The sequence below is a fragment of the Labeo rohita genome, chromosome 5 (genome assembly GCF_022985175.1).
Source record: "Labeo rohita strain BAU-BD-2019 chromosome 5, IGBB_LRoh.1.0, whole genome shotgun sequence".
NCBI classification, from domain to species: Eukaryota; Metazoa; Chordata; class Actinopteri; order Cypriniformes; family Cyprinidae; genus Labeo; species Labeo rohita.
This window is the reverse complement of record NC_066873.1, coordinates 18,806,817-18,833,420: the sequence shown is the minus strand read 5'-3', so window position 1 is coordinate 18,833,420 and position 26,604 is coordinate 18,806,817. Positions and strand designations below refer to the sequence as shown.

Here is a 26,604-nt window from a genome sequence, read left to right as displayed (position 1 = left end):
TAAAAAGACAGACAGAGATAGAACAACTTAGATAAAATAGATAAATCGGTTGACTGATAAACAAAATGATAAGATAGACAGATAGATAGAAAAAAGATAAAAACATAAAACAATACATGACACACAGACAGATAGATATATGAAAATCAAACATTGAAATGAAAATGATAAAACAATACATAAAACGATAAAAGAACTAAGCAACAGATAAAATGAGAAAAGGACTGAACAATAAAGCAACAGACGACAGATAAATAGACGATAGACAAATAAATAGATACTACAGCCACTTCAGTCTGTTGTTTACATTCAACAACCCATAAATGAATGTATGAGGTCTATTGTGTGTAGTGTGTTGTATACACTGTGTTTTATGCTGGCGAGACTGACTGCTGCGGGCACACAGCTCTGCTCTATGGCTAATGTGGGCTGGTACAGATTGAGGTGGCAGGATGAGGCGGCAGCCTGCTGTCACTTCACCTGAAGCCAAAAAGAGGTGACGTACTTCATCTAATTAAACGCTGCTCTGCTCCTCTACACTGAATGAATGAATGGACGGCCTGGCCAACTGGGCTTTGAAAGTACTTCCTGAGTGTGTGTGAAGTACCTTATGTAACACACTATATATATTGCTTAAAGGGTTTGGCTACTAATATTAAAAAAGGACACACACCCATTTTACTGAGTTTCTACTTGATATTTATACTTGTCATTCATCTAATTAACCACTGCCCTGCTCCTCTACACTGAATGGATGGCCTGGCCAACTGGGCTTTGAAACTTTCTGACCATGTGTGAGATACATTATATAACACACACATTATGTATATAACAATAAAAATGCAATACACCCATTTTACTGAGTTTCTACTTGTTATTTGTAACAATAAAATTTGATGTGTACAGCTTGCATTGAAATACTTCAACCCTTTATAAAGCTGACAAACTTTATATCTGAAACATAATGGGACAGCCTCAGAAATGCTGTTTCACTATTGTTTAAATCATTTCAAAGTAGGAACATTGGCAGACTTTGATGTGGGATATTGGTGGGGCTTCAGCAAAAGAAAAAAAGACAGGATGATATAGGCTTCCTACATCCATTACCTTTTATCTGAGGATGGCAGGGATTTTGGAGGCTCTATCCTGATGGCAGGGTCCCATTCTCCAGGAGGGAGGACAATGACCTCATCCAAGAACTCGTCAATGCCAGCGAGGAGATCTTGTCTGTCCTTGGCTTTGTACGCAATTTCATGGAAGACCTTGATAAAGAGACCTTTGATTACTGGCCAAGTTTCCACACACACAACTTTTTTTTGCTATATAAAATTATAACAAAACATTTCAGGCACAGCTACTCAGCATTAAAACATATACGCTATGTTCAAATATTTAATGAGATTGACAACTGTATGTAAGGTGTGACCATTGAATTGACCTGTTTGAATTGGCCTGTTTATACAGGAGTGGCAGGAATACTGCTTTTGGGATTTAATAACTGAAGACAAGCCCCTTTTTCAAAAATTAAAGCTAATTCAAAATATTATTACAGTACATTTGTATTACAATAGTACATAAATAGTATAAGTTCACTTAAATAGTATCAGTTCACTTAAAGGATTAGTTCACTTAAAAAAAAAATCCTCATAACTTACTCATCCCCATGTCATTCTAGATGTTCATGTCTTTCTTTCTTCAGTCAAAAAGAAATTAAGGTTTTTGAAGAAAACATTCCAGGATTTTTCTCCATTAGTGGACTTCAATGGGAACCAATGGTTTGAAGGTCCAAACTGTAGTTTCATTGCAGCTTCAAAGTGCTCTACAAGATCCCAGCCGAGGAATAATGGTCTTACCCAGCAAACAATCAGTCATTTTCTAAAAGAAATAAAAACCTGTATGCTTTTTAACCACAAACAACCTTTCCAGCGTGACTATGTAATACGTGAAGTCGTGGACGCAGAGCTTGAAAAGTATGAAAATGTACAATTTTTTTTTTTTAGAAAATGACTGATCGTTTCGCTAGAAAAGACCCTTATTCCTCGGCTGGGATCTTGTAGAGCCCTTTGAAGCTGCATTGATACTGCAATTTGGACATTCAAACCCCACTGGCTCACATTGAAGTCCACTATATGGAGAAAAATCCTTCGACTAAAAAAAAAAGACATGAACATCTTGGATGTCATTGGGTTGAGTAAATTATCAGGACATTTTAATTCAAGAGAGAACTAATCCTTTAAATGAACATTGGTTCTGTTACAGATTGCAGTTGTTCAGAACGAAAGTGTAAATGCAATGATACTTAGCACTTTAAAACATGACTAACAGCCATTTTCTGCTGTTGTGTGAGCACTAGGGATGTCACAATACTCAATATAATATCGAACTGTTCGGTACGACATCCACGGTTCAATACGCGCTTGTGAATTGCAGTTTTTCGGTTTTGCATTTAAATAATTTCCTTGTTTTATTTCTCTTGAAATTTGCTGTGTGTGCCCATGATTTCACGTGCTGAGATGAGGAAACGCCTCCCCGTTTATATTTGAAAAAGCAACACTTGCAGAGCATTTTCCCTTCTAATGAAATGCAATGATAAGCCTTTCTAAACTTGTTGTCCAACAACAGAGAACATTATAACTTATTTTTCTTCACTATTACTTTTTACTATCAGAACCGAACCGAGAACCGTGGTTAATAACTGAGGTATGTATTGAACCGTGGACTAACTGTATTGTTGCATCCCTAGTGAGCACATCAAAATTTTGAAACAAAATAAGACAAAAAAGATCTAAGATTAGTCTGTACTAACCTCATCGGACATCAGAGTAGCAATTGCTCTACCAATTTCATGGTATGACTTAGCTTTGCCTTTGGGTCCAAGAAGAATGAACAGAAATCTAGGAAAGTCAAAAACAAATATTAGTAAACACCCTTTCACCACTATATGTATATATTTTCCTCCTTGGCTTTGTGAGATGAAAACAGGTCTTACCTGGTTGGCACAGGCACTTCAGTCAGCGCCCCCAACATGACAGCCTGCTGCAGCCTCACAAAGGCCACAAAAGGACTGTCCAGGAAGTCCACTTCTCCAACCAGAACATTGGAAGCTTCAGCATCTCTGGGCAGCTTCTTCATGAACTTGTTCTTTAGCTGAACACATGCAAGATGGGATATTAATGAAGCTCAGAGAAGAAGAATAAACGGATGCACAAAGCGCACAAATCAAGCGCCAACATATGACCTTATTAAACATACTGCCCGGTTGGCTTTCTGTGCCAAGACTTTCATGAGATGAGATGTGATGAATCCAACAGCTGCAGCTGTCCAACTAATGGAAATTACAAAGATTGGTGGCTGTATGTGGGATTGTTCATTCTAGGGTTCAGCAAGGGCCCACTGTGACTCCTGCATTCTTTCGCTCTTAACTCAGGAACTAGTGGTGACCAGTGAAAAGATCTGTTCATTTAATTTTATTTATATGGGTTGTTGTTGTTCTCACCAGTGATAAAATGAAGGCCAACTTCAAAGGCAGTGGCATCTGCCAGCTCAGACTTTGAGGTCATGCCAAATGTGAAATTTACAAGCCAAAGATAATTAGTACACCCTGCTCACATAACCATAAATTGTTAAGCAACTTCAAGGTCATCACTAGGAATTTTAAAAGCTGAAAGTGTCATTTCACAATTGCTCGAGCTTAATGCATATTTAAAGTACTTTTATGTGTTTATTATTTCCAATAACGTAAACATTCATTATTCATTAACAGTAAGACTAGCGCACGTGATAAAAATCTGTCAACATGTCAACTATAAAGCTCATAAATCAGATATGACAGCTCTGCTGATAACCTGAAGATGGGGTTACAATGTCAGTCATTGATAAACCAATTGCCCAGGATACTGCCGATACATAAACAATAACAATCCCTCCTGAAAGTCTTATTGAACAGAGTAAGCAGCAGTTTAGTTAACCATTGAAGGAAAAATACTGGAAATGCAAGCACAATGGAAAACATTTAACCTGGTGCACCTGAGCGCATGATAGGACAGACCTCTCACTCATCAGCTGCACTAGCATCACAGATCATCTGTTTTGAAGGTCTTTTATTTGCTTTATTCTATTATACTGTAGCAAAACAATCCTAATGCTTATTATCATTACAGCTGAATTACAGCTGTCATAAAACAAGCACATTCCTGATGCACTAACAAGTATATTAATGAAAGAATGGGATGACCTTGTGTCTTGCTTTAAAAAAGATTACTTATATAAACTTGACTTTTTTTTGTCAATTTGGAAAGAAATTTGGACACTTTGTAGACACCAGAACAAGATAATCTTTTTATGCTTATTTGTTTTATTGTGATATAGCTGTATTTAAAAAAAAAAAAAGTCATTTGCTGTCTACTGCTGTATCTCATGGTCATTAAATCCACTCTGTCACCAAATGTAAAGAGATAGTTCACCCATAAATTAAAATTGTAAAAACTTGGTAAATAATGTTTTGTAAATAACAATTTAACATTGTCTGTTCATTATACAAAGTTATCACAAGGCTTCATAATACTGAATATACACTGCCCTACAAAACATTGGAAACACCCCTGGCAAAGTGTGGTTTTGGACAATATCAGAATAAATCCTTATCTTTTTTTTGGTGCAAATACATGAAAGTAACTTGACATTATCATTGAAGACCAGCAATAATAATTTTCATTTTGATTACATAATAATAGCAATATATACATGGCAAAGTCAGACATGCCCCTTTGCCAGCTGTGATGCCTGGTTACTGGTTTAAACTTGGCCCAGGTTTTTTTAAATATTTTTGGGTCAGCACACCTTAATAGCTTCAACAACTGATTGCCAATTAAGTTTGGAATACAATGATTTTTGACCCATACAATGAATTTAGGCCCAGATTAAGCAGAGCTGTAATAGCTGCTAATGGTGGATATTTTGATGAATCGAAAATTTTATTTTTTTCTATGTACAAACTGTTTATGTAATAAAATATGTTTTCGTAGTTTGTGTTGTCCCTTATCAGTGCAAAATGATCACAAATTAAAATATAATATTGTCCAAAACCCAACTTTTCTAGGGCGTTTCTAAACTTTTGGAGGGCAGTGTGACGTACAAGTCATATGATTTTACTTCTGAGTGATTTTAAAGGGGACATCAGATGCAAAATCACTTTTACATGGTGTTTGCATATAAATATGTCTTAGCAGTGTGGGGACACAATCACCCTACACTGATAAAAATTAATTTACTCCTTTTTTTTTAATCCACAAAAAACCTAAACAGTCTCAATTATCAAGCTGTTTTGATTTTCTGAGCAGTATGATGTCATACTGCACAGGCCCCACCCACAGTCACTGATAGACTGTCCTGTATCAGCATATCTCCGCCCACAGCCAGTTCGTCACCTTAGAATTATAAGGTTCTATCTGACATTTTTTGTCAAAATTGCGTTATTCACATATTCTTATTCGGTGACAACTTATGTTTCTTTTGTAATCTGTGTACGTTTTGGGCCTTTTTTAGAAAACAAAAATGGTTTTATCTACAGAAGTCTCTTTGGAACGCAAAATCTTTGAAGCTCAATATCTCAAAAGTGCTCAGAATGCAGACAGAACCTTATAATTCTAAGGCGACAAGCTGTACACTGTTTGCAATTTTCTCCACGCTCGAGCAGCAGTTGTAGCAACAACGTCTCGTCAGTAATGTAAGTGTTTTGTAGTCGATAAAAAAGATTTTTTTCTCAGCATCAGAGCCTCTGAAGACAAAGTGTATTAGTTTTGTTTCTGATAGTAACGTGCCACCAAATGCACAAAAAAACAGAAGAGAGAGGCGGAGTGACCAGTAGCTAATTATCATTTAAAGAGACATGCACCGAAACAAGTCACTGTGAACAGAGCTGTTTTTGACAAGGTAAAAAGGGTGTTGTTTTACATGACCAGTGAGGAATTTTAACCAAAGTACGTTTCAGACATTTCATGAAGACCCTACAGAATCATACAAACTTGTGGAAAATGGGCATCCAATGTCCCCTTTAAAGACTCTTCCTGTTTGATTGAAAAAAGAAAGTAATATGGGTTTGGAATACGAGAGTGAATAAATTATGACTTTTTGGGTGAACTATCTCTTTGCTTTGAGTCAAAAGAAGCAGCCCAATATGATCATCCCTACTTTGTGAGAAAAAAAAAACCCTTAGAAACAATTAAACTCAAAGAACTTAAAAATAAAAGCCACCAAAGAGTGACAAAAATGATCATGACTGAATTAAACTAAAACAAGTGGAGAAGTGATGGCTATAGATGGAGGACTGTGACATCACAGATTTTAACTGGAGGCCAGATTGTAGACAGCATTACTAGAAGAGTGTAAAGGGATGATTAAGGTATTAGAAGGACACACCTTAAACAACCCATAGTGTTTTTTACCTAGACTTAAATGAATGTTTACCTCTGAGATTCATTATGTACATTTGGAGTCAAAGAAGGGTCATCATAAGGTTACGTTCCATCAGTTAATTAAAAAAATAATAATTAAAAGCAGTGAAAAACTGCATTTTTTTTTACAATGTTCATCTTCTGATGTTATCTTCTGACCTTTAAATACATCACACCCCCCAAGCAACTTGCTTTAAAATCTAATATTAAATCTCTAGCCAAGCTGTCCAGCTCTCTGGCAGGTAGCATGTAATGTGGAAAGGCTTAGCATCATCTCTGATACTGGATTACTTCTACCACTAGAGCAGGCAATGCTTTTTTATATCAGTCTGTCAACACGGTCTGACAGCCTACATTTTATGTAGTCAAGCTTGTGTAGTCAGACATCCTGCTGAAGCTAATGTGAATGTCAACTGAAATCTCAGCACGTTTAAATAAATGTTTTACAATTGACAGCGTTGCTATTTTCTTCATACTGTATTTGCCTTATTCCCATAACTCAAGGCTTGAAAGACTAACACATTCATGCTACTGCCTGAAGGGGGCACTCTCCTTTAGAGGAAACAAGTCTGGGTTTTCTTGTCCTGCATTACAGAAAGAAGCCTTCATCCTAAGAAACGGAAATGAATTTAGCTCAGTTTAGAACTGCAAAAAAATGACTCATTATACAAAAGGGAAATTTATTCAACGATAGCAAATCACATTAATACTCATTCATGTTTCTTAGGTTACTACTCATTTACAGATTCTGTCTGAACAGAATGTCTAATCTTAGAGAGCAGGAATGACATCATCATCATCAAAAAAAAAAAAAGGCCAAAAGTGTGACAAGCCACAAGGCTTTCCCTCAATCTGTGCTTACAATCGCAATCTGTCCATGTCTCTGGGCCACCTCACACAAGCAGCCTCTCAATCCCCCCCTCTGCCAAAAGGGGCAAGGGGCATCTCCTCTGAGTCTGTCAACAGCTGAGGCCTTCCAGCAATCACATCCACACTGGTTTATTCAACACGTATCACATGCACAGAAACGCTGTCAAAAATTTGCCAGCTATTTCACAAAATGCTGCATTCAGCAAGAAGGGATACGTCAAAAGGAAAGATTCTACAAGTCATCTGAGGTGAACTTCTGCGAAGCGAGTTAATTTTTATGGTTTGTCACAGATTGACACTAACCTAATGACCTCTTGGTGCTCCCTCAATGAGAGACCAAGAACTTCCCATTAGGAATGAAGGTGTGTATTTTGCACCAGTTATATCCTTGTGTTACACGCTTCACTGCATTTGTTCTGTTGTGCATCTAACAAAACCCTATTTTATCATTAGGAAAACAATAAAAAAAAACAAACAAAGCAGCTTTATAAGTTTTATCATAGGGACATTGACTGTGTTTATGCGCACATATTTTTGGCAAGTCAATTACACATGTTTTTATATTTTTACATGTATACATGTTTTTAATATTTGAACATTTAAAAACATGTTATATTACATTCCAAAGTTTGGGGTTTGTAAGTTTTTCAATGTTTTTGAATGAGGTCTAAAATTCAAAAAGCCTGCATTTATTTGAAGAAAATTATAGTAAAAACTGGAATAATGTGAAATATCATTACAATAAAGCACTCATTATTAAAATATATGTTTTAGCACATTAAAAGATATATCTTATTTCTATTTGTATTAATACACACCATTGCCTGTAAAAAATAAGAAGCATTTAATAATCATAATAACAACATAATATATTATAATAAACTATTAATAGAATTGTTATTATTATTAAAGTACATGGCAAAAGTTTGAAAACATTACAATTAATGATTTTGAAATAAATATCTTCTGCTCATCAAGGCTCAATTTATTTGAAAAATAAAGTAAAAAAGCAATATTGTGAAATAATATTGCAAATTAATTTTTTTTTTTTTTTTTTATATATTATAAAATGTAATGTTATTCCTGTGATGCAAAGCAGAATTTTCTTTATCATTACTCAAGTTATCACTGTCGCATGATCATTTAGAAATCATTACAATTTATTTGACTCTCAAGAAAGATTATTATAAATGTTGAAAACAATTTTGCTGCTTCATATTTTGTGTGGAAATGGTGATAAACTTTATTTTTATTTTCGTTCAATGAACAGCATTTATTTGCATTTATCAAATCTATTATTTGTTAATGAATTTATTAAATAGAAATCATTTTAAATGATTAAATCACTTTTTACCATGATGAATACAATTATTAATTTCTCTCTTTTTTAAAATCTTACACAGTGTTTGAGTGGTATCATTGTTTTCACAAAAATATTAAGCAGCAAAACTATTTTTACATTGATAATAATGAGAAATGTTTCTTGAGCAGCAAATCAGCATATGATCCGTATATATATAAATATATGTGTGTGTTTGTGTATGACACGAGCTAAATAGTAATATACACTAAGTGAAAATAGCATATTTTTTTAGCGATAGATGTTATATCTAAGTACAAATAGCAATGGATTTCACACAAGTGAAAATAGCAGTATTTTTAGTGATAAGCTGGGAAAAAAAACATAACTGTTTACTAGGGGTCAACTGATTATCGGCACTGATATTAAGCTTTTTTATGGTTATCGGTATCGGTCATTAAAAAAAACAATTTGCAGATAAAATAATTTACAAGCATTTAAAGAAAGATTTTGTTAGAGCCCTTGTTATTCTTAATTTTGACACTGATTTTCATTTTTACCCCAGATATATATATTGGTTCAAAATATCAGTTATCGGTTGACTTCATCTGTATTAATCGGTATCGGCATCAGCCCTGAAAAATATCAGTTGACGCCTAGTTTTTACTACCTATGTCACTGGAGATCTTGCATAATGGGCATCCTTAGCAATGTTTTTTAACCCTACCACACGTTGGTGGGTGGAGTTAGTGTAAATAGCCTCTGCCAACACAAATATATATCCTGAATAATCTTAAAATTGGACTCACCTGATCTTTCTCTGGCTTGTCTGAGATATCGTTCAGGCTGCTTGATGTCAAGTTGCGATGTGTGGTGGTTGGGCTACCTGAGCAAAATTTATAAACACGACAGATCAATGAAAGACCCAAATTAAAAAGGGCACGTTTCCATTCTTCTAAACACTAACTTTTAAAAAAGGTCTACAGAGAAATCCGAATGCAGAATAAGCAAGGGCACCTTGAATGTCAGATGAAACCAATAGGGAACCAGTTGGATTGACAACACCGCAGAATATGAATATTTCTTCAAAGGCTCTGAATTGCTTGAGTCCATGCTTTTAAAACTAATATAACTTAAATTAGGAAAGGTGATGTGCCAGGCAAGAAAGGACCTACTGAAAGGTTAACTGTTAACCTTTCAGAGTCAAAGTCATTGTCATCATGCTGTGAACAGGAAGCAAAGTAATCCCAATACCACAGAAAACCTGCCAGCACTGTTACTGACAGGGATTGTTGTGTTATAATGACTAAGATGTCAGTTTGATGCAGCCAAAAGAAGAAAAAAAGCAGCCAAAAGAAGAAAAAAGGAGGCTGAATATAGATGAGGGAGGTTTAAAAAAGCTTCATTTATGAAGCACTTACAAAGAATAAATAAGAGTAGTAACCTGAAAACAAGAAAAAAAAACGAAGAAAAAAATACTTCACATCCACCTTTATAAATCCTACATTATCTGATTAGAGCTGCTCATTAATATGGTTAAGGTCATGATAATATGGTGATCTCGAGGAGAAAGTTACACAGAAATTAGTCCAATGTGATTATTGGAATCAAAATCACCATAACGTGACATTTCCGATATGAAAACCTAGGACAAAACAATGACTACAGGACTGACTATCTAAACATAGATGGTCACAACAACAAATTAAAATCAAAAAAGGTCATATCATACAATCTGAAAAATAGGCTCATTGGAATCAGAGCTTCCATGAAGAATATTTAGCATTCATGCAACCTTTTTATTGCACAAAAGGTTCTTTATAGTGGAAAAATTCTATCAAAACATTTTTTACATTATGCAAAATATAGTTTTAAGAACCGTTCACCTAAAGGTTCTTTGGGGAACCATAAATGGATGATCTATGCATCTATGAAGCAAAAGCGAAATTTTGTGTGATTTAATTTGTCCCCAGGGCGTAATTTAATTATTCAGTTAACTCTTTAAATGTTCTAAGAAGATTTGATTCTTCTTGATATGACCCTTTTAAGCTACAATGGTATGCTATTCTATGACAGCTACTGTGTGTTACACACTATGGGGTGAAAGGAAACATACTGTACACATGTACTGGCAACTGGTAAGTTGGACTTACTAGGCCATCCCATGCTTGGACTTCCAGGGGCTCGCAACACCTCCTCTGAGGTGCGAGTCATTAGACAAGGCACTGAACTCTCAAGTGGATTACGTGCTTTTAGTGACAAGTGCAGCAGAAAGGATAAAAGACGGTAAGAAGGATGAAAAGAAAGATTGTTAAAGTGATAAAGGTCATATCAGTGGTTTTAGGTATTGTAAAAGATTGTGTGAGACACATTGTTCAGGAAAAGAAACGAGCTATAGAGCTAGAAAAGCACAGTTACAGCAAGGAAATATAAAAGTTCTAGTGAATAACAATTATCTCACTTTCAAAAAGTCCAATGGTCAATGAATCAAAGGATTCATGGTATAAACCCTGTGCAATCAGCTGGAAAAATGCTGTCATGATTTTTGAGTCAGGTTTTGTCAATGCACTATTTGTCTTAACTGAAGGTATGCAAATGTTATTGCCAAAAATCCAATGATCCTCTTGACCATGGCCTTAGTTGAGTTTTGTCTCATCTAAACATTGTTCTCAGATTAGTTTATTAGTTCACCAGTTCATAACGGTTTACATTCTCAAAAATGTAATGCAACAGCATATTCTGTGCATCACTGAAAAACATATGCAGACAGAGACAGGACAGACTAAACAAAATCAAGGACTGGAAAGGAACAAGTTACTATTTAAAGACCCCATGAACTCTTGTCAAGTCTACTAGCTCTGCTTATATGCTTGTATACTCCTAAAAATGCCTAAATTAACTTTCAGCAGATACCTATGACTCATCCTGGACTACCAATCAATTACCAATCAAGTCTATTCTCACCAAGGCTGCATTTACAGTTGAAGTCAAAAGTTTACATACACCTTGCAGAATCTGCAAAATGTTCATTATTTTACCAAAATAAGAGAAATCATATAAAATGCATGGTATTTTTTATTTAGTACTGACCTGAATAGGTTATTTCACATAAAAGATGGTTACATATAGTCCACAAAAGAAAATAATAGTTGAATTTATAAAAATGTCCCCATTCAAAATTTTACATACACTTGATTCTTAATACTGTGTTTTAACCTGAATGATCCATAGCTGTGTTTTTTGTTGTTGTTGTTTTTTTTTTTTTGTTTAGTGATAGTTGTTCACATGTCCCTTGTTTGTCCTGAACAGTTAAACTGCCCACTGTTCTTCAGAAAAATCCTTCAGATCCCACAAATTCTTTGGTTTTTCACTGTATGACTGTATGATTTTAAGATCCATTTTATCACACTGAGGACAACTGAGAGACTCATATGCAACTATTACAGAAGGTTCAAACACTCACTGATGCTTCAGAAGGAAAAACCATGCATTAGGAGCCGGGGGGTGAAAACTTTTGAACAGTATGAAGATGTGTGTACATTTTTCTTATTTTGCCTAAATATCTTTTAAACAAAACAAGTTAAATTTACCCTGATCTTCAAATTCAAAAAGTATTCACCCCTCAACTCTTATTGCATTGTGTTTCCTGAGTGTTTGAACCTTCTGTAATAGTTGCATATGAGTCCCTCAGTTGTCCTCAGTGTGAAAAGATGGATCTCAAAATCATACAGTCATTGTTGTAAAGGGTTCAAATACACAAAAATGCTAAAAAATGCTAAAATCCCTCTGATTTTGGTAAAATTATACTTTTTTTCAGGATTCTTTTATAAATAGCAATTTCAAAATAACAAAATTTATTTTTAATTAAAACATTACAAATGTTTTTACTATCACTTGTACTGTTACAAGCACCAAACCTTTCAATGGTAGTGTCAACGCACGAAAGAAAGTGCATGTCAAGCAATTTCATGGAGTCTTTAAAACAGAGACACACTACTTATTAAACAAGGAAAACATAAACAGGCTCAACAATGAATTAGCAAAATGGTAAAACATTAGTCTAAACATTTATTGAGATCTGTGTGAATAATGCATTTAAATATGTAAAAATGTAAAGATTAGGATGTAAATCTCCCGAATAAAATTTGAAAATTAAAATAAAAATATTTGATATTTCCTCAAGAATAACACAAGAAATTTAAAAACACAAAAGGCAAAAGAATTTTAAGAAAATATATTTTTGTGTATATAAAAGTGTGGAGAAAAATAATCCACAAAAGATTTCATAAAACTGAAGAAGAAGAAAAAAATAAACCAAAAATATCATAAAAGCTTAAAAGGAAAAAGAAGGGTAAAAAATAACTGCACCAAACTGGCACCTATATTACCATTATCCGGGGTGGAAAACAGCCTACTTGCGCTGGAGACCGTCTTGCCAATGTCAGCTAAGGAGCGAAGATTGGACTTCTTGGTCTGGTGGCGATGCTTCCTCAGCAAGGTGTACATGACCTTATCTTTCAGGTCAGCTTTCAGGAGACCGCTCTCAATCTGACTGTCAGTGATCATTTCTGAAAGAGAGAGAGACGGAGTGAATGCCAAACAGAGAGAAAGCAAAATTAACGTTAGAAGAGACCTGCCTCGTGGTTATTTCACTTCAATAGATTTTGAGAAGCTCATTACTCTCCTTCACAACTACACAATCTTTTCATTTAAATACCAACTTTACATAACACCTCTCATCAAACTTTTAACTAGAACTTGAAATTGAACTCTCCAAAGGAACTTGAAGTGAGTGTCAGTGAAGCGACACATTGCCTTCTATTCTTAGTTTTCAGAAGTGGACGTCTAATGAGGCAGTGGCTTGTGCATAAGATTGTCTGGTGGTTCCTGTAAGCATCTATTTTTATAAAAGAGGGTCGAAGACACGAGGCACAAGCCCTCGGGCTCTTTTCGTGAATGGTTTGGCCCTTAATGGCCGATCCTTCAATTCATTTTTAGCTCAAAAGTCGCTCTATGAGGTTGACCGAGCTTAACTCAGCCAAACTTAGGATTTGCTTTAAATTGATAATATGACTTGACACATCGTGCTCTGAGTAAGAGATACGACTAGGAAATTCAAAAATGTGAATTAATAAATCTCACTTGATCAATCTCACTTGAGCCATTTTAAAATCCAGACAGCTGCAGTAAAAGACTTTTTTTTTTTTTTCAATCAATCCTTCTTTCTAAAAGGTAGCTTTTACAAAATAATCACCAGAATCACACCCTTTGCTAATAGTGCACTAGTGTTGTTTAACGGCCATACAATTTTCATTCTGATCTTCATCACGCTTTGTCTGAATTCAGTATAAAAGAAATGGCCATCCTGAATGGATGCAATCACCCGTGCATCTGAGCCCAGAGTTAGAGCGAGGGCTGAGAGAGGACTGTATGAAACAGAGCTATGAATACATCCTGACATGTGAGCATTTGGAAGCCAAAGAAATAGATGGGCTGTGCTAGCCAAGACCATGCATGCATATCACACGTGCTATCTCTCAGTCCTTAGTTACAGTACATTTGGAAAAGCTTTTTTTCATTGAGTCTGATCCGCTCTCAAGTGTTATCTTTATGATATTTATTTTGCCCTTTTGTTCACCCTTGGGTGCCACTGCTGGTGGCAGAGCTGATACCCTACATGAAAGCATTCTGCATGCTTCTATTGCAGAAAAGACAGCTCCATGACAGATAAATGGCTCCTAAAACCTGCAGGTACAAAACCATGACTGATGCAAAATGAACATTGAATAAAACTAGAGTTCGCCAAATTGCACAGCAACAATTTATTGTCATCATCCATGTAATAAAAATCATAATGCTCACAAATGTCATGTTAATTAACTGCTATAAATTTTCTGAATAATTTGTTTGCATCAAAAGCAGTTTGTGACTGCATAAATACACTGAATCACCTCACCTAGATCAGAGGTGGCTAAACTTTTTAATATGAAGGGCCAAAAATGTTATATATATATCATTTTGGTTAAATAACAACAATATTAGATATTCTTTTAAAAATTGTAACAAATTTAATTCAAAAATATATATAAAAAAAACTAATTTAAAAATATAAATTAAACTACCAGTCAAATATTTTTGAACAATAAGATTTTTAATGTTTTTTAAAGAAGTCTCTTCTGCTCACCAAGCCTATATTTATTTGATCCAAATTTTATTTGACAGCAAAAACAGTAAAATTTTGAAATATTTTTACTATTGAAAATAACAATTTTCTATTTGAATATACTTAAAAATATTCCTGTGATCAAAGCTAAATTTTCAGCATCATTACTCCAGTCTTCAGTGTCAAATGATCCTTCAGAAATCATTCTAATACGCTGACTTGCTGTTCAACAAACATTTTATTATTATTATTATTAATATTATCAATATTTCAAACAGCTGAGTACATTTTTTCAGGATTCTTTAATAAATAGACAGATCCAAAGATCAGCATTTATCTTTTGTAACATTATACATGAAATAAATTATAGAAATTAATACTGTTATTTAGCAAGGATGCTTTAAATTGATCAAAAGTGATGATAAAGGTGTTTATAATGTTACAAAAGATTTCTATTTGAGATAAATGCTGTTCTTATGAACTTTCTATTCATCAAAGAAACCTGAAAACAAATCTACGCAGCTGTTTTCAGCATAATAATAATAATAATAATAATACATGTTTTTTGAGCAGCAAATCCGAATATTAGAATGATTTCTGGAAGATCATGTGACTGGAGTAATGATGCTAAAAATTCAGCTTTGAAATCACAGGAATAAATTACATTTTAAAATATATTCAAATAGAAAAGAGTTATTTTAAATAGTAAAAAATATTTTAATTTTTACTGTTTTTGCTGTACTTTGGTTTAAATATGTAGGCTTGGTGAGCAGAAGAGACTTTTGACTGGCAATGTATGCTTCAAAAGCATGTTTTCCCACCTTATTTTACCCTATTTTCTTGTGTTATGGCATTGTGAAAATAAAATATTAACTAAAATAAGTTATATAAAATATTAAGTAAAAGTTAAAGAAAAAAAAAAAACTTGAAACCTTGATATACACAGCAACCTGTTGTTTATTTTAAAGATGAGTTATGTCACCATTTGGCTCTCAAGTCAGTGTAAACAAGGGCTACTGAGTTCATAGATACCTCTTCTGAGCACCAGCACTATTTCAGTGGAAAAAAGGTGCTCAGCAGTGCTTTATGTTTGTAACCAAAACTATTTAAGCTAGTAGAGCACCCTTTAATAAGACAAAACAGCTGCAGAAAAAACACTTACCAATGACCCCTGGCAGTGTGTTGGCCTCTAGGTCCAGCATGATGGTGCCCTTCTCTATACACGTCCTAAGCTCAAAGAGACTATGAAGGGACAGAGTGGCCACATGTGGTTTACTCCACCGCTCCCCACCTTTTTCCACCTTCTCTTCAAACTTGATCCACCTGTGAAGAAGAAACAACAGAGATTTGAAGTCTCATGAGAACAGATCTATATAAAACTGCAGTTGCAAGTTAACTGACCTTTCTCAAACATCTTAACTGACAGGCAATCTGACCAGTCATAATGCCGAATCCGCAGAGTGACAGCTTTTAATGATTTTAAGGGAGTTTGTAAATGAGATACTGATTTATTACAACAGTTAAATAAACAAGAAGTTAATATCGAGTGACTTACATTGTCTGACTATAACACTATCACCTGATTTTGTTCTATTTCATCATAAATCACAACTGAGCCACTGCACATCACCATTCAAACACAGCGGTATTTAGTTTATGAATGAACATGCGTTTTTAAACGAATCCAGTGAGTCAATGATTCAATTTCCCATTAATAAAGACAGTCACTTGCTTTATTCCTGAATGAATCAGCTGTTTGAACAAATCAAATGAATGAATGATGCAGTTTTTAAATCAGTGACTTGCTGCCACTTGCTGGCAGATTTACTATCATTTTTAAAGTATCTTTTCAGTTATTTAAATCATTTAATATTTCTATATTCAAAATTTTATATTTAAAACTATCTCAACATGTATTTATGAATTTGATTGCACTCATGCCATCTCTGAGGCTCATTAAACATGAAAATACATCTACAAGCCACTTTTGTGTTGTTCCGTGCCACCTCTGTACTACAAATTAATTTTGTTACTGCTGATTTCATTTAATTGGTAACTTATTCTTATTCTACTTGTTCTTATTCTGTTGTTTTAATTAGAAATTTTAAAAAGCTTATAAAATATAAAATCATTTTAAGGATTCAAATATCACTTTGTAATGGGAAAGCTAATTTTTGATCAGATTTTTTGATTATTGATTAGAAGGTGCTTCTGAAATTCTGACTGTGCTCTTAAGTTTTTTAAGTTAGGAGCACAACTTGCTCCTAAAAAGAAAAGTAAGCGTAGAGTAGGGCTGTCATGATTATGAAATTTGGCTGACGATTAATTGTCTAAGAAATAATTGCGATTATGTCAATTAATTGTCTGGTTTAGGATGCTGACAATTATGGTGATTATTTGTCTGTTTTATGGCTTTGACATACTTTTTTTAATGCAAATTGTTCATTAAATTGTTACAAAGGATTATGATTAGGGACAAAATAACATTGAAACGTTTCTGAAAACCAGAGTTACCTTCGGAGACATATTCATATAAACCCCCACCCCAATCTTTAGATTTTTCTTTTTAATATTTTGAGAATCATGAACAGTGAATTTGCTGTGCCCGTACAGTATTTTCTGCAATCGCGTCTATTCTGTTCTCTCTGCGACCGTTCTGGCCACATACACACTGCAGCTAAATCTGGTTGTCAGTTCACCTTTACTATTCAATCGAGTTCTGTGTACACACAATTCAATAAAATATGGGAGTGACAACCGCATTAACTCCTAAAAATACAGCTAACATTAGTGACAACCACTTTTACAGAAATGCTATGCAGTACAGAGCCCTGCATTTCAGCTGACTTTTTGACGTCCCTAGGGCTAATTTTTTAACGTCATAGACACGTAAGGATAGTAAGGAGATAGTAAGGATAGTAAGGAGATATTTGAATTATTTATTAATAAATAAGCAAAAGATTCTGACTCGCAATCTCCTCTTTGGACACGCCTTTAGGAAGAAATGCATCTTTGCGGATTACATAATGAAAGAGTTTTTGTTTTCAATTTGTTTTATTTTGTTAAGTAATAATTTAAAGCTTTCTATATATATATATATATATATATTTATCATGTCTGTGAGGCATGTATTCGCTGAGTTTCGTTAATTTTTGTGAAGCACTTCTGTAAAAGAATGAGACAGCAGAAAGCACATCAATAAACGTAGACCCTTTACAGTTCGGAATGATGTATTACTTTTACCTCTGTGAGCAAAAATGACGGTTAAATTGTTTCCACTGAAAAAAATCAAGTGTTCGCACTGGCGCCTCCATGTCCTGTAAAGCGGGCTTCAGCTTCCACTCTCCACACAAACGATAGGACATGCACCTAATAGCGCAAATTTATCTAGGTTTAACATTTAAATGGACATTGTTTTATACTTGAATTGTTTTATATCTATAGGTTTTATTTTAGGCAAGTCGTGATGATTTGAGAAGGTCTTCCACTGGCCACTGTTCGTTACTTTAAAAAACAAAAACTTATATTTAACAACCAAAAAATGCTCCAAACGTTTTTTCTAAATTAATTTAATTAAAAGATTAAACGAAACAACCAATTTGCCATTACATACAAAGACAATGGGCATTTTGTCACTATTACTGTTGTCACAATAACAGATACAAAACACGCGAAATGGCAAAACGTTGCTATGGTTTTCAAGCTGTCAATCATCGCAGTTTAGTAAGTGAGTCTAAATGATGTTGTCACTCCTGAAACTTACAGTGTGTACATGGCCTATATGAAAGCACTGCTTTTTTTTGTGGTTGCTAAAGGAGCGCAATAATCGCGGTTGTCTGAACTGACCACGGTTAGATGAAATAACCGCGATCAGGCGGTTATTTAATAATCGTGACAGGCCTAGCGTAGAGCCCTGAAGTTGTCAGTCTCTTCTTTGCTTCACAATGTATTTTTCACTGAGTTAGAACTTAGTGTGAGAGCGGACATAGCAACAGTAACTAAGAAGGGCAGGTTTTTGCCAAGGGTCAATTGAACACTGATTTAAAACTGATTTGGTGCTCACAAAAACATTTCTTATTATTATCACTGTTGAATGTATCCTTGCTGTATAGTATTAATTTTTCAAGGAAAGAATCTTACCGACCCCAAACTTTTGAATGGAAGTATATCTTTGTAAATCCACTATACATATTCCTTAATCTACTGTATCAGAGACAAATACCAGTCCCAGACACCAGACTTGAGTCTAAAACAGCCCTCATTTTCAACTTTAATCTTTCCCCCTGTACAACTCTGTTTATTAAAATTGATGACCCTGCTTGAAAGGCTTTAATATGTAATCCTTAATCCTAAAATACACAAACAGTCTGTAATCTCATCTCGAAAACAATCTCTCAAATAAAATCTTGATTGAAAATGAAAAGATCAGCAGTAATCATTCTTGTACTTATTCGCCATAATCTGTTAAATGCCCGCTGTGGCATGTGATAATGGCCGCTGATTGGGGACCACCTGGAGTGCCACTCAACTTTACATGAATCTGCCCCTCACACTGAATGATCAAATCCTTTCAAGAGCACCACAGCTCCATAATTGATGTGTGTTGCATGCAAGACTTGTCTTTCATCAGAGACCAAGCTGTCTGCTCAAATGAACTCACAATCATAGACTTGAAGCAACAGCTACTGTTAAATGATTGGATGTGCTGTTAATGGATATCAAGTCAACAGGAAACATATACATTTACACCTTTCCCTAAAGATTAATCAGATTGAAATCAACCCTTTCAGACACTGTCAAGTGTTTAAAATGTTTTTGTATACTGGCACCAAGCAGCCATTGGCAATGAGCCAGTACACTTGAATCTCCTTTTGATGAATTGTATGGTGCCTGTATAACAAGTCTGAAAGAGTAATTAAAACAGGCTTTATAGAAAACAGAACACAAGTGTACTGTTTTTCCCTTCGTCTCTGAGAATAGATTCAAAAGTTTGGAGTCAGTTTAATAAATGTTAAATATTTTTTTAAAAACATTTCTAGTGCTCATCAAGTCTGCATTTATTTGATCAAAAATGCAGTAAAAGCAGTAAAATTGTAAAATATTATTACAATTTAATATAACTGCTTTTTATTTTCATATATTTAAAATGTAATTTATTTCTGCGGTGCAAAGCTACATTTTCAGCATCATTACTCCAGTCCTCAGTGTCACATGATCCTTCAGAAATCATTCTAATATCCTGATTAACTGATACTTTTTAAAAAAGAACTGCATTTATTTTAAAAAATGTAACATAAACATCTTTACTGTCACCGTTTCTAATCAATTTACCACAATTTGGGCAAAACCAGTGATTAATACTATTAGACGCAAACTATCAAGCTTCTTTCAAAACTAGTTCCTGCAAATAATACAGGGTCTAATAGCTCTGATCTCTTTTTGAACCTCATTTAGAGTCCCAGCCAAGTCATGAAGCTCTTACCTGGCAGTTTCCTTCCACTCCATCTCCTGGCCATCGACAGATAGTAGCTCGTCCAGCTCTGTGAAGAGCTGAGGGGGTGCTGGACTGTCATCGTCCTCTCCCAGGATGAATCGGATGCGCTCGGCAGCAGGTGAGACTGCAACGGGAAAAATACTGCGGGTCAGAGGCGAAGGTACAGTCCTGCATATTTCCGGCTTGCCATCATCACTTATGCCATTAGGCCTGATCTCCAGCTCTGGTGGAGGAGGAATCTTGACCGCAGACAGGTCTGAATCCATCTTCTCCTCCTCTCCAGCCTCACTCTTCTCCACATTATTGTTCTCAGTCGTGTTCTCCGGGTGGCTATCTGATGCATCCATCCTAAAGCCAAGTTAAAAAACACTTTTGTTCCCCAGAACACGATCAAAGCTGGTGGGGATGGCTGAGAGAGGGAGGGAGGTCAAAAACACGAGACCTCACGCGGCCAGCTGCGCTCAGACCGTCATTAGAGCCCTTCGTGTTGTCTGCTATCCTGTACACCCTACTCTAACACAGTGACACCTAGGTAGTTAAAAAGGGGGTCCCCACTTGTCACCCCAGAGCAACAGCCCGCCCATCGGCTGCTCCGGCTGTACCCCCTCGCCATTGGCCCTCCGACTTTGGCACCCAGCCCTGAGCCCCTCATTAACAATTAGGAAATGTTTCACAAACTGTTCATTCTTCACAAGAGGGCCTCGCTTTCCTTCTCGCTTGTTTTCTAATTTGAATATTTATTAGTTCTTGTGGAACAAAGTAAACAGCAATGTCTATTAATCTAAATAAAGCCTCTCTCGTCTTCCCAACTTAAGTCCCGCATTAAAGGTTCAACATCAAAAATCTGGCAGCGAAACTCAGTGTCAAAATGAAAATGTTATTAGTTACGTTGTTAGTGACTCATTTCTCTTGAAAACCAAAAATGTACTTTTATATTTTTAAAATGTATTATTTATTCTAAAATGTACTGTTACTGGTGTAGCCCAACGTATTCAAGTTGATTCAGTCATTTTAATATTGCTGAATAAAAACATATTTATTTATTATTTGATTTATGCAAATTTACAGTAGATGTTACCACATGAAGGGCATTTTAACATTACTCATTATATATGTACACTGCCATTTAAAAGGCTGCATTTATTTGATTAAAAACACATGAAAAACAGTAATACCATAAAATACTACTGAAATTTTAAATAGTTGTTTTCTATTTTAATATACCTTAAAACGCAATTCATTTCTGTGATGCAAAGCTGAATTTTTAGTCATTTTCAGCACAACTTTTTTTCAACATTGATAATAAATCAGCATATTAGAATGATTTCTGCACTGTAAAAAAAAAACAAGTTAAAAAGTTATTTCAACTTAAAAAAGTAAGCGTCCGTGCTGATGTAAAAATTAAAGTTTACTAAACTCAAATATCAACGTCTTCATGTAGTACAACTTAACATTTCATGTTGACTCAACTCACTAAACACTTAAGTTGAAACTTTTTTTTCCAGTGTGGAGGATCGTGTAACACTAAAGACTAGAGTAATGTCTGATAAAATTTCAGCTTTGCATCACAGAAATAAATTATATTTTAAAGCATATTAAATATAAATTGCAATAATATTTTATAATATTGCAATGGAAAAAATGCTCACAACACACATAGGCTAACAAACACTAACAATTTGCGTATAAACACTGACATTTATATTATTTGCAAAAGATAAAGACTGAAACATTTTTTTATTTTTTAAAGAAGAATTGTTTAAGGTGAATCATCAAGGTGACTTTTATTTTTTTTCTTTCACTATTATTCAGTAAATGTTCAACAAAGTTACACATGCAGCACTCAGTGTGAATAAACTGTTGCATACACATTTCATATACTATAATAAAAAATACTGTTCTCTGTTTTATCTTCTGTTTCTGATGTCACTGGCTTTAGTTGAACATCTTCTGATGTTGATAACGTCAACATTAACATCATGGACACAATGCTGTCTGAGTAAATGAGTAATCTGATTGTAGCACTTTTGTTTCTTTGAAATAGATAATTAAACTATAATATCTGTTCAGATGAAAGAGCTGCACATAACACTAGCTTTCCAAAGCCAGTATTTTTCCTTAACTTTTACTACTGCTGCTGATATGCTAAAAGGAAGGATAAAGACGTTATCAGCACCTGGAAGTTTGACAGTTCAACAGAATGAGATGAAACTTAAACTTTACTAGCTGTTAAACGTCAGTAATTCTAACATTTACACAAAAACATCATCTATGACACTTTACTGCACACCATAATGTTTACAGTTCAAAACATTGTAACCGAGACTATAAAAATCTCAATAGTCTGCCATGAGTTCCTCTTAACACTGATGAATTCTAAGAAAAAAGACCATAAAAATTTAATGCGCACAAGAAATGTAACAAGAAAAGATGTAGTTCTTATCCTTGTATTTATGTTAATGGCTTTCTTTTTTCAAATATACACTACCGTTTAAAAGTTTGGGGTCAGTACGTTTTTATTTAGCAAAGATGCATTAAAGGGATAGTTTACCCAAAAATTAAAATTCAGTCATCATTTCTTCACCCAATAAGGGGAACCAAACAGTTGCTGGCCCCCATTGACTTCCACAGTGTTTTTTCCATACTATGGAAATCAATGGAGACCAAAATATCTTCTTTTCTGTTCAGCAGAAGAAAGAAACTTGAGGAACAACACAAGTAAATGAAAGCAGTGTTCATTTTTGACATAAAAATCTACATATAATTTACTCACCCCCTTTTCATCCACGCTGTTCGTGTCTTTCTTTCTTCAGTCGTAAAGAAATTATGTTTTTTAAGGAAAACATTTTAGGATTTTTCTCCATATATTAGACTTCAATAGTTTGAACTTTCAAAATGCAGTTTAAATGCAGCTTCAAAGGGCTCTAAACGACCCCGGTTGAGGAAGAAGGGTCTTATCTAGTGAAACAATCGGTTATTTTCTCAAAAAATGTACAGTTAACATACGTTATAACCTCAAATGTTTTACCTTTTTTTTTGGTAAAGAGCATTTGATCTTCTTTGCACATTCACTTTGTAAACACTAAGTGGGTACTTCTGCAGTGATGGTGGGATGATTTTGAAGTTGGAGGAGAAATAAATTGAATTTTTTTTTTTTAGAAAATAACCAATCGTTTTGGTAGATAAGACCCTCCTTCTTCGGCTGGGATTGTTTAGAGCCCTTTAAAGCTGCAGTTAAACTACATTTTGGATGTTCAAACTCACAAGAACCATAGAAGTCCACTATATGGAGAGAAATCCTGAAATGTTTTCCTCAAAAAAAAGAAAAATAATTTCTTTACAACTGAAGAAAGAAAACAAACATGAACATCTTGGATGACAAGGAGGTGAGTAAATTATCTGTACATTTTTCTTCTGGAAGTGAACTTCTCCTTTAAGATGACCAAAAATGACAGTAAAAAAACATCTAAAAATTTCTATTTCAAATAAATGCTGTTCTTTTGAACTTTCTATCCATCAAATAAAGCTAAAAAAAGCACCAAAATTTAAAAAGTATATATTATTATTAAAAGTATTAAAATTATCATTATTATTATTATTATTATCAAGACCTAAGAATTTTAATACACGATGTCCAATGTTTATGTTCAAGAGGACACTGAATGCCAAGTTGGTATGATTCCTCAAGGTCTTTATAAAATGTCACCAATATACTTTAGTTAAAATTCCTCAACGGTCATGTAAAACACTATTTTTCCTTGTCAAAAACAGCTCTGTTCACAGCGACTTTGGTGTACATGTCTCTTTAAATGATAATTAGCTACTGCTCACTCCGCCCCTCTCTTTTTTTTTTTTTGTTACTATCAAAAACAAAACTAATCCACTGCGTCCTCTCATGTTGGGAAAAACTGAAGTCTCTTATTTTTACTTTTATGTTCAACTACAAAACACCTGCATTGCTTGTGAGACATTGTTGGTGCTACAGCTGCTCGAGCGCAGAGAAAATAGCGGACGGCGTACAAGTGTATGAGGATGGAAATATGCTAATACAGGACAGTCCATTAGCGGTTATGGGCGGGGCCTGATCATTATTACATCACACTGCTCAGAAAATCAAAACAGCTTGATAATTGAGACTGTTAAGGTCTTTTTTTGATTAAAAAAAGAGGAGTGAATAGATATTTATCATTGTAGTGTGGTTGTGTTCACACACTGGTAAGACACATTTATATGCAAACAACATGTAAAAGTGAGTTTTGCATCCGGCGTGCCCTTTAAATAATTATTTAAATAATAATTAAAATATTTAATCTTAAAGTTCAAAGTATACATTTGTTGATTATTTTTTTGAAATATTCAGGCCAGGAAATGACTAGGCAGTACTGTTTGAATTCATTTGGGCCGGTTGGTTGTCCCAACTCTGTTTTACAAAGTCCACACACAAAGTGACCCTGCGATGCATACAGACAACCCTGCTACGGATACCAAGAACTAAGCCTCAGTGGGCACTCGCTTCATGCTGTTGCTAAGCAGGGCCGGGACAGAAGGAACAAGCGAGGGAGGGAGAGAAAGAGGCATGGACGAGTTCAATACGGGAGAGAGCGCAAAGGACAGATAGAAATGAAAATCGCATCGTTCAAACAAGTTTCAAAGCTGTGGGCTCTCTCGCCAAGAGCTACGACCCACACAAAGGGGACTTTGTCCATGCACCAGAGACTTATGGGAAAAGCGAGGGGGGAAGTATGCCCAGCGCCCAAAAAGGGACTTAGCCGAGCTGCCACTTCATGCTGGAGAGTCCCAGTCTCACTAGCAACACTGTGCAACATCCCACACGCAAACAGCAGTATCCCAAAACACATTCTTCTCACTGCATCTGAGAGCAAGTATTCAATGACATTTTTGCGCCATGCACAGACCAGAAAACAATCATTCTCAATGCTCACGGGTTTGTGAATTGTGGTGTTGACGCAGTACAAGCTTCCCACGTCTGTCTGTAGTAGAACTGATGGTTTTCGAGGCAGTACAAGTCCTGTATGCTTGCAGACATAAATAAACTGCAGGCTTGGCGGTCCAAAGAGAATCTTTCTGAGTGCACAATATTTAAATCAGAAGTCTTGCTCACTTAATCTTTTGTTGATGGTGACTGTGCTTTTCAGGAATTCGAAACAAATCAAAAATGAAGAGGCCAATGTGAAGGCATAAGATACAACCAAGAACATTAGATTTGACACTACAAAGTTTTCCAGTTGGGTTTGATGAGAAAGCTAATAATGAATTAAACTTAATGTAACATTAAAATAAATAAGTGAGGTCGCACAATTAATCAAAATATAAAGTAAAATTACTGATATATCCAACCAACCTTGGATTATCAAATCGAGGGCCGTGTTTTTATTAAGAAGTACATAGTCAGTGAAGAGCTTGTTTCATAGTAAATGCTGCTTCTCACAAACTCCATCTTTGCAAGCTTTGTGAGTGTCATATGCACTTGGGAACACATCAACATACAATGTGGAAAACACGGATGGATACGCGTAAAAATGTCATAAAAATGGAATTTACTGTATAACACGGAATGTCACGGAATTTGCCAAATTTTGGATGAGTAAATCAAAAGTAGGTTAGTACACTTAAATCAAAACCCGATATTGACTAGTATCAGTGAATATTAAGCTGCAAAAATACTATTTAAATATGAATCCTGCATGTTCACACAGTTTTATTTACTACACACAAACAACAGTGTGCTTGACGCTTGATTTTTGAGTGTTTTCAGCATCTGCCGCCTCAATATGAGCACATGAGCACATGAACATAATCACTTGAACTGCTCTGAGCATTTTACCATTTCTTTTGAGAAAAACTATCGCCATATCATAAAAACAGAAACTTAAAGGTCTTCACAGCAACCCGTCAAAATAAAACCTTAGTTTAATGTGAAAAAATTGTGACAGAAATATAATACTTAATGTAATGATAGGTAATGATAGTACTACTATTACTACTACTACTAATGATAAAATTATTAAAACATAATTTTTTAATAATGTTTAACAGAATTTATTTACCAGAAAATTTACACAACACAACACACTATTTCTGAAAATAAATAAATAATTATACGTATATATATCTTTTTTTTTTTTTGGATTATTAAAATTTAATTAAAAAATATTAAAATGGAAACCAGGAAATTAATAAAAATCATAGAATTTGGCAAAAATAAGACTGAATTAAAAAAAAAAATAGTTCACAGGGCTTTAAAAATTTATTTTTGTTTAACTTTTAATAAATTGCTGTTAAATTATGCAAGTTTCATGATTTC

The 26,604-nt window shown here is 34.7% G+C and overlaps 1 protein-coding gene across 4 annotated transcripts in view; it reads right to left on the bottom strand.

Moving 5' to 3' along the window:
* The window catches only part of slc4a4a (solute carrier family 4 member 4a), a 79,674-nt gene that overhangs the window by 24,248 nt on the left and 28,822 nt on the right, over positions 1-26,604 (bottom strand). For 2 of the 4 annotated variants that reach the window (XM_051110493.1, XM_051110492.1), the window contains 7 exons: positions 20,268-20,403; positions 15,948-16,108; positions 13,011-13,190; positions 9,432-9,508; positions 2,990-3,147; positions 2,807-2,894; positions 1,108-1,262 (listed from right to left, as the gene is read on the bottom strand). In XM_051110493.1, the coding sequence (XP_050966450.1) occupies positions 1,108-1,262; positions 2,807-2,894; positions 2,990-3,147; positions 9,432-9,508; positions 13,011-13,190; positions 15,948-16,108; positions 20,268-20,403 (955 nt within the window). Of the gene's footprint in view, positions 1-1,107; positions 1,263-2,806; positions 2,895-2,989; positions 3,148-9,431; positions 9,509-10,775; positions 10,872-13,001; positions 13,191-15,947; positions 16,109-20,267; positions 20,404-26,604 lie in introns of all 4 variants that reach the window. The other 2 variants (XM_051110495.1, XM_051110494.1) reach the window with 2 other exon arrangements.